This window comes from Chrysochloris asiatica, unplaced genomic scaffold (genome assembly GCF_000296735.1).
Source record: "Chrysochloris asiatica unplaced genomic scaffold, ChrAsi1.0 scaffold00034, whole genome shotgun sequence".
Taxonomy (NCBI): domain Eukaryota; kingdom Metazoa; phylum Chordata; class Mammalia; order Afrosoricida; family Chrysochloridae; genus Chrysochloris; species Chrysochloris asiatica.
In genome coordinates, this window is record NW_006408552.1 from 15,671,222 (window position 1) to 15,680,884 (window position 9,663).

The following is a 9,663-nucleotide window of genomic DNA, read 5'->3' on the forward strand; positions in this document are numbered from 1 at the left end:
CCTGACTTCTTCCTTATTTTTCTCAACTCCATTGTATAGTGTTTTGATACATTTTATAATCATTTTTCTGAATTCCTTCTCTGGCATTTCCAAAGCCTGCCCATCTTCCAGTATGCAGTGTAGATCTACTTCCAGCTCACTTGCCTCAGTCACTTTATCTCGTTTCTGGACATGTGCTGATATGGTCATCTTTTTCTGTTTTTTGGGGCATATTCAGGAGTGTATTTTGGTATTTTTTATGTGATCAGGATATGGGCTTCCCTTTTCACTCTTCTGCCTGAGAAATTTCAAGATGCCACTGTTGGTCATTGTGATGTAACTCAGGATTTAATTTTCAGCATATTTTCTTTTTAGTCTGTCTCTCCTGCTCCACAATCCCCGTTCAGACTTTTTTTCCAGTGATAATCAGTTCAGGGCTGGCTGTGGCCGTTTTGTACTGCCGTTTGGTTTTAAATGTAAACTGTCACTTTAAATTTTGAGGAGATCTGTGTGCATGTGTAGTTACCCTCCAGGGGTGAGGGTGGGATGTCCACTTGCTCCAGCACCTCCAGCAAGAGACCAATGAACAGATTAAAAAAAAAAAAAAGAGTGTCTATAATTTTATCTCTGTGGTTCTGTCAGGTGTCTATGCTGCTCTGATCCTTCCCCAGCTTGGTCTCATCCAAGATGGTAGCTCCAGGAGCAGCTGAGCATTTTGGACTAGAAAGCAATGGATTTCTTACTTCTCCTACAAATTCCCCTATTCCTTTATATGTGGTTCAGAGTTCTGGTACCATCTCCTGAGCCTGCTTCGTGTGGTATTCTGTGTTGTTGCCTGCAGAGCTCCTCACTGCTCTGTTACTCTCTCTGCCATCTTGTTTGTTCTCTCCATTTTCTTTTAATTCCATTTTGTCACAAACATTTTGAAGAACCCTTGTATTGCTGAGGTAGAACGTTTCCTATTTCCCTTCTCTTCAATATATTGTCAAATGATCAAATTGTTGTTCAAATATTGATTTACTATTATAATTGCTCCATATATTGATTGGTAAACATTCTTTTCAATTCCAAGCCTCAGGTTTTACATATTCTCCAAGAAGGCACCTCAGGTTACCTGATGGAACATTGTTGTTATTGTTAAGTGCTGTTGAGTTGGTTTGATCCTACAGTGCCACACCAGGTGGAACATTGTTGTTAAGTGCTGTTGAGTTGATTCCGACCCATAGCGACCCTGTATAGGGTTTCCAAGAAACAGCTAGTGAGCTTGAACCACGGACCTTGCAGTTCAAACGACTTTGCAGTCTGACACATTAGACTACAGTGCCACACCAGGACTCTAGGTGGAACATTACTCATGTTAAATTTCTGCCCTCTCATAGTCTGAAGAGAGTAAGGTTCTTCTCTGGTCATTAAGGCAGCAAGATGACTGACTTAGTTTTGTCTTCATGAAGCATAGAGACCAACACAATAATGTAGGTGAGAGCAACAGGTCTGGGTACCCCAGGGGTCACTGATGATTGTACAACGTTCTGGGCAGGAAGAATATTAGAAGACATTCATAAAAGGAAGCAGATGAAGTCTGGAAGTGTCAGAGTTTAATCTGTGTGGTCAATAGTTAAGAAGAAGATAGGTAAGGCTCAGTGAAGGTATGAAATTAAAGCAGAAGATCAAAAAGACTAAGATTAGGGCTTTTATCTTGAGAAAGAAGAGAAGGCACCTCTTTGCCCAGGATGTTGTGTTCAAAAGTCAAGATAGCCAAGAACAGGAAAGGCAAGGACCCCAAGGCAGGGAGATACTTTAGCTGAATTTTTCCCAGAGAGACATCTCTTTCTCCAACATACACAAGTTGAAGTTTCTGTTCACCAGAAACTCAGGCAACACCAGTCCAACCTCATGGACATAAAGGGCAAAAGACAAGCATTGCATTTTGTGTCATTAAAATTCCTCTCTCTGCTTCCAGCACCGTGTGGATTTTCTTCAGCTGATGATCGACTCCCAGAACATCAAAGAAATTGATTCCCATAAAGGTAACCAAGGAGTGATCCACAGGGGTACCAATGGGAGAGGGGAGCTCAAAGGAAGGAATTTGTTCTCAAGTATGCAGGATGTTTTTCCAGGAACATGAGAATTCCTGCCCAATGAAATAAAGCCACATTCAGAAATCACAAATGATAGTCAGAGGGACACAATGGTGGTCAAAACTTAAAGGACAACCATAGAAGAAGCATTTTGTACACAGGAGACAGTCCATATTCTCCTCTGTTGGGAACCTTGGGACTTCTGGGCTATTCCCAGAACTCCCAAGTCAGAACTCCTGCCTGGAAATTTCATTCAAGTCATCACACCAGGAAGCACATTGTCCCAATATTGAAATCTTGGTTAAAGCTGTGTTCTTTAGCATATCTACTATAAAGTGTAATTTGTCATTAATATCCTGGTTAGTGCTGTAGGAGAAGCACTGGACCCCATGGTCAGCTTGAACCACAAGGTCGGTGGTTCAAACTCACCAGCCACTCCTTGGGAACCCTACACAGGGTCGCTATGAGTCAGAACTGACTCGATGGCATGTGAGAACAACAACTCAAGTAATTTGTCAGAGACCTCATAATTATCTTGTTCCTCTTCCAAGGTTCACATAGTAGTTTTATTATTTATTGATTATCAACAGAAGCAATTATTAGCTTGATGGTTGCAAAATGATGGGTTTTTATTTTTACCCTTCTTTCTGCATGTATGAGTTGGTATTTCACTGTGAGGGAGAACTTTACATTTGCTCTCATTTATTTATTTATATATGTATGGAATCAGGCTGTTGTTTGCTGTTAAGTGCTGTTGAGTCATTTCTGACTCATAGTGACCCTGTATAGAATTTCTGAGGAACGGCTGGTGGGTTTGAATCATTGACCTTGCGGTTCAAACCAATCTTGTAGGCAAGTTCTTATCCTACAGTGCCACATCAGGACTCCATGGACTTATATGTTCATTGTTGTCGAGTTGGTTCTGACTCAGAGCAACCTTGTACAGGGTTTCCAAGGAGTAGTTGGTGGGCTTGAACTGGTGACCTAGTGATTTGTAGGCCAGACAGCCCCACACTATCAGGATTTATTTTGTTGCTCAAACTGTCTCAGGTTTGTTCTGGAAACTCTTTTGTGTCCTTTCCACATGCCTATCATTTTCTGAGTGCATCCTTCCTTTCTGGCATAAAATATTCTAGATTTCTCTTCTGTTTTACCTGATTAACCTTGAAAAGCAGTCATTTCTCCAAGGAGCCCTCATTTAGAAACCTAGGTATTTAGAAACCAAAGTCTGAGAGCTACCAAAATGATCCCACCTAATACTGGTGCTGGTGTATGGACCACACTCTTGAATAGCAAGAGATTATTTGTAGCCTGATTCTAGTCCCTTAAGTTTTCCTAAATGTGTTTAGATGAAAGTTCCTTTAATCTTCCCCTACAAAGAAACTATAGTATTTCCAACTCTTAAAAAAAAAAAAAAAATTGAGCAATATTTTAGCTAGAATAATTCAAGCTTTTCTTGGTGGAGGATGCCTCCCAATATTTTACTTGCAACTAATTGGCTCTGTAGGATAAACACTGGACTGCTAAATGCAAAATTCATGGTTCATGCCAACCAGTGGCTTATCAGAAACCCTATACAGGGTTGCTATTAATCAGACTGGGCGGCACTTCACAACAACAATGATGTACCAAGGGTACATCTAATAGAAACAACATTTTATACATTAGATAGAAGCACCTTCTCTTGACATTACCCAGCTGTGTTGGTGGTGACGATAGTATAAGCCAGAATAGAAGGTCAAGAATAGTATGTTGTTATTGTTGTTAGGTGCCACTGAGTTGGTTGTGACTCATAACAACTAGCAACTTTATGTACAACCAAATGAAACACTGCCTGGTCCTGTGCCATCCTCAGAATTTTTGTTATGTTTGAGCTCATTACAAGAATTGTTGTTGCTAAGTGATGTCGAGTCAGTTCTGACTCATAATGACCCTATATAGGGTTTCCAAGGATCAGCTGTGAATTTGAACCACTGACCTTGTGGTAATAAACTGACCTTGCAGTCCAGTGCTTTATCTCACAATGCCACACCAGGACTCCATTAGTTATACTATAATCTGGGAAAAGCAGGTTAAAACCATTTGTTTCTTTTTCTAGCTCTGCAAGATAGTTATCAGAATGCAAACTACTCTGATTTTTTTTTCCATTTTTAACCCTCCCCTGGATAGTTTGGGATTTCTCCTCATTTAAACTGTGATAGTTTCAACCCTAACTTAAGTATCTTTTCTCTCCCTTCAGCTTTGACTGATTTGGAGCTTGTGGCTCAATCCATTATCTTTATTTTTGCTGGCTATGAGACCACCAGCACTGCTCTTTCCTTCATCATGTATCTCTTGGCCACCCACCCTGAGATCCAGGAGAAATTGCAGAAGGAGATTGATGACATTTTACCCAATAAGGTGAGTGCGTGGTGCATGCAGAGGGAAGATGAAGGAGGGTTTCCCTCAGGGGTCTCCCGTATTCATAACTGCTTCAGATATCTCAGTGTATCATTGGGAAGATTAAGGGAATATGATTAGATATAAAAATGATTGATGAATGTCAAGGACCTTTGCCAATGTAAGTCGTTCTTTGGAGACCCTGATACTTCAATAGTGCTGCCTAGACTATGTTGAACCAACTTATGAATCTCTGTCTCTTTCTTCCTAGGCAACTCCCACATATGATGCAGTACTTCAGATGGAGTATCTTGATATGGTGTTGAATGAAACACTCAGATTATACCCAATAGCTGGAAGACTTGAGAGGGTCTGTAAAAAACATGTTGAAATCAATGGATTGACCATGCCTAAAGGGTCAGTGATTATGGTGCCAACCTTTGTCCTTCACCGAGACCCAGAATATTGGCCAGAGCCTGAGAAATTCCTCCCTGAAAGGTACAGGATTCTTGGGAAAGGGAACTCCCTCTGATGCAGAATGGTTTGACCACATTCTGACATTTCTTAGTGTAGATTACAAACCTGTGGCTGTACAATCATTTGTTTATATATCTTTCTACTTGTATGATGCATTTGAGTTATGGTATTGGAGGGGAATATTAAAGGTACCATGAACTGTTAGAAGAACAAACAGATCTGTATTGGAAGAAGTACATCCAGAATGCTCCTTAGAAGCCAGAATGGCTGGACTTCATTTCTCATACTTAGGACATATTATGAGACGGTACCAGTCTCTGAAGAAGGACATTGTGCTTGGTAAAGTGGAAGGTCGGCAAAAAAGAGAAAGATACCCAACAAGATGGACTTGCACAGTGGCAACAGCAACGGGCTCAAGAGTAGCAAAGATTATGAGATTGTTACAGGACTGCACAGTGTTTCATTCTGTTGTGCATAAGGTCGTTATGAGATGGCACCTAACAGCAACAACAACAACAAACCATCACAGAAGTTATAGCCTAGGGGAGCAAGTAGAAAAGGAAATCAGTAACTATACTTTAGTAAAGTAGCATTATATTCCTGCGTAAATTGTGACTTTAAGTATTCTAGTCTATGAGAGAAAGAAGAAAATAAGGAAGAGGACGTGGAGAAGGTAGGGGAAGGAGAGTATGAGAAGGAGAAGGGGTAAAAAAGATGGAAAGGAGGAGGAGAAGCAAAAAAAAAAGGGGGGGGGGAAATAAAGAAAAGAGAAACAAAAGAGAGAAGAGGAAAGGAGAAAAAAGAGAAGGGAAAATAATAGTGGGGGGCATTTTCTTCTTCTTTCTCCTTGAATGAATCTATAAGGAACACAGTGAAATCTAGTTTTCCTTCAGTAAGTTGTATTTGAACCAAGTGCCTTTATAGTGTTAAAATGTCACCACCTTGGGTGTAATTGTAATTTAAAAAAATACATTTTTTAAAGTAGCATTAATATCATCTTCATAATAAAATGGAAAGCTCCTATAGGGTAAGGTGAATGAAAAGTATCTGTTACTTAGAATTATTACAGCAAAGCAAAAAGCAAAAAACATAGTATGATTTCAATGGCTAGATCATGAAACTATCTTGTATACTATTGTCAGAGAGTTCTAAGTGAGAATATGAAACATCTGACTTTTGTAGAGTTTATGCTTCATTGACTTGCTTACACTTACTGTTGTGGATTCAGGTTCAGTAAAGAGAACAAGGACAACATAGATCCTTATATATACATGCCCTTTGGAACTGGACCTCGAAATTGCATTGGTATGAGGTTTGCCCTCATGAACATGAAACTTGCTACCGTCAGAATTCTTCAGGAGTTCTCTGTTAAACCTTGCAAAGAAACACAGGTAAGTTCTCAGCATAAATAATATTTTTTATTGGGAGTGTTTTAAACTGAAAGAGCTATATACAAAAAAAATGTTTTTAATAAGTTGTTCTTCTGACCATATAATCAATTTGAAAGTATCTATGAACTTCCATTCATAAGGTTTTCAGTGACTAAATGTTCGGAAGTAGTTCATCACGCCTTCTTCCTAGTCTGTCTTCGTCTGGAAGCTCATCTGAACCCTGTCCACCATGGGTGACCCTGCTGGTATTTAAAATACTGGAGGCAAAGCTTCCAGAATCACAGCAACTTCACAAGCCACCACAGTATGACAAACTGACAGACGAATGATAGATCTGTATTTGTGCCCATTCCAAGGAGAAGTGACCCACTGGAATGCATAAATCATCGGAAAATCTCTTTGATATCCCATGGGAGTAAAGTTTTACTAAAGGTAATACAGAAATGGCTGCAAGCATACATTGACAGAGAACTTCCAGAGGTTCAAGTTGGATTTAGAAGAGGCCGTGGAATGAGGGATATCATTGCTGATGTCCAATGGATCTTGGCTGAAAGCAGAGACTATCAAGAAGATGTTTACCTGTGCTTTATTGACTACTCAAAGGCTTTTGTTTGTGTGGATCATGACAAGCTATGGACAATATTGTGAAGTATGAGTATTCTGGGACACTTAATTGTGCTCATGAGGAATCTGTACATGGACCAAGAGGTAGTTGTTCGAACAGAACATGGGAACTCTGAATGGTTTAAAATTCAGAAAGGTGTGCGACAAGGTTGTATTCTTTCACCATACTTATCCAACCTGTATTCTGAGCAAATAATCCGAGAAGCTGGGTTCTATGAAGAAAAACATGGCATCAGGATTGGAGGAAGACTCATTAACAATCTGCGATATGTAGATGATACAACCTTGCTTGCTGAAAGTGAAGAGGACTTAAAATATTTACTGATGAAGATCAAAGAGCACAGCCTTCGGTATGGATTGCATGTCAAGGTAAAGAAAACAATAAACCTTACCACTGGACGAATAAATAACATTCTTATCAATGGAGAAAAAAATGAAATTGTTAAGGACTTCATTCTTCTTGGATCAACTATCAACACTCAGGAAGCAGCAGTCAAGAAATCAAAGGACGTATTACATTAGGCAAATCTGCTGCAAAAGACCTTTTTAAAGTGTTGAAAAACAAAGATGTCAGCTTGAGGACTAAGTTGTGCCTGACCCAAGCCATGGTATTTTCAATAACCTCATATGTATGTGAAAGTTGGATAGTAAATAAGGAAGACCATAGAAGAATTGATGCTTTTAAGTTATGGTGTTGGAGAAGAATATTGAAAGTGCTATGGGCTGCCAAAAGAACCAATAGATCCGTTTTGGAAGAAGTGCAGCCAGAGTGCTCCTTGGAGGCCAAGATGACCAAACTTCGTCTCTCATGCTTTGGACATATTGTTCTGAGGGTCCAGTCGCTGGAGAAGGATATCAAGCTTGGTAGGGTGGAGGGTCAGAGAAAAGAGGAAAACCCACAGCAAGATGGATTTTCCAAGTGGCAGCATCAATGGGCTCAAGTGTGGCAAAAATAGTGAGGTTGGCCCAGGATTGGGCAGTGTTTTGTTCTGCTGTGCATAAGATTGTTATGAGTCAGCAAAGACTTGATGGCACCTAACAGCAACAATATGAACTTCCATGCCTTCCAATTCTGGAGTTTGAAGTGTGTGGCTGAACAAAGACCAAACTATAAAGATCATTTAGAGTCAATACAGATAAGTGATAATAGTATTACATGCAGTCCATTTGAATGACGGTAAAGTTTTAAATGATCTTTCAAGTAAACTGGAAGGATGAAGAAGTACTGTATCTACTAATGTAGTGCAGTGATGACCCCAAAGTTGTTACTTTTGAGTGATACTACCCTCCAGAACGACTTTCAGAATCTCCATGGTGACAGTAGTTTTCAATCACAACCTGCATGTTGAAGTCACTAGGGAGCGTAAACATTCCTGATGTCTGGATCATCTCAGAAATTCTAATAGCGTTAGCCTGATGTGGCTTTAAAAGCTCACCCATTGGTTCTGCTGTGTGGCCAAGGTTGAGGACCACTGATTCAAATGAAGCTAGATGTGAAATATTCCCACAATCCACGGCCATCCTCTGTACTTCACCTTCTTTTCCAGGCGCCCTGATTCCAGGATCCCTGACAAGCTAGGCTCCTTTGACCACCTAATAATAATGCTGCAAGGGAGATGTTGAGATAGTTTCCATCTAATTTTGGCTTAGGACAGCTGTGTAGCAGTCCCGTGTAGGTGTTTACAATCAGGAGGCTAAGCCATGAGAGAAAGCAGACCTCTGGCACACCTGCAATGGGCCAGTATTTTCTCTGGCCATCTTCTTGTCAATACTATTCACCCATCTCCACAATTTACTTGCCCTTTACTCATCTAAGATCAGAATTTTATAGTGTTTGTTTCAACAACACTAGAATGACAATGCATCAAGGAACTTCAACTACTTGTACATCATCAGAAGTCCAACATTTACATTACATTCGGCAACCAAGGAGATGTTAGAAAACAAAGGCATAATGTGCCTGAAGCCCTCTTCTCATCATTAAACTAAACTCCAAAGGAGGTGTGGCTGGACTCTTGGGAAGTCAGGGACTGTCCAGACAATTAAAGTGTATAATGTTGACTTATGTTGACCTCACGAGTTTTAGCACACACAAAATTAATTTTGTATGGCTTTTCAAGAATAGTTTGAAATAATAGTTTCAAAATATAGTGTAAAAATGGAAAGCTTTTTAGTTTTACTCCTAATTTAAATTAAAAAGAACACAAAACAACTTGGTTTTGTTCATAAATATTTAGTTGAATGAATGGAGTTACGAGTATGGTCTTTCCTACAGCTAATCTAATTGGTGTTAAAAACAAAAAAGGCACGTGATAACAAAAGTAATGCTTGTATGTTTGTAGAGCAGTACTGTTCTTACCTTGTTGACTTTCTTTAGTTGTTGTTGATGCATCATTTATTGGTTCTCAATATGTTTGTTTCATTGTTGCAGATTCCATTAAAAATAGGCAAGGACCCACTTATTGCACCAGAAGTACCTGTTGTTATAATGTTTGAATCAAGAGATGGAACCGTAAATGGAGCCTGACTTTCCCTAAGGACTTCAACTTTGTTCTTCAAGGAAGCTGTTTTTCAGTGAGGGACCTCAATTGACTCTGTGACTATAACCCAGAAATGAAGATGGGCAGAACCTACTGCACTTGATGAGTGATTAGAGAGTCTGCACATTCTTTATAACTTTCATAGTGCCCACTTGCACTATTATATGTTATGTCACATTATAACGGTGATTAAAT

The 9,663-nt window shown here is 39.6% G+C and overlaps 1 protein-coding gene across 1 annotated transcript in view; it reads left to right on the plus strand.

Moving 5' to 3' along the window:
- LOC102819344 (cytochrome P450 3A8-like) overlaps positions 1-9,455 on the plus strand; it is a 33,944-nt gene extending 24,489 nt beyond the window's left edge. The window contains exons 9-13 of the mRNA XM_006859781.1: positions 1,940-2,006; positions 4,297-4,457; positions 4,708-4,934; positions 6,142-6,304; positions 9,360-9,455. Of these exons, the coding sequence (XP_006859843.1) occupies positions 1,940-2,006; positions 4,297-4,457; positions 4,708-4,934; positions 6,142-6,304; positions 9,360-9,455 (714 nt within the window). The remainder of the gene's footprint in view (positions 1-1,939; positions 2,007-4,296; positions 4,458-4,707; positions 4,935-6,141; positions 6,305-9,359) is intronic.
- Positions 9,456-9,663: the final 208 nt, after the last annotated feature.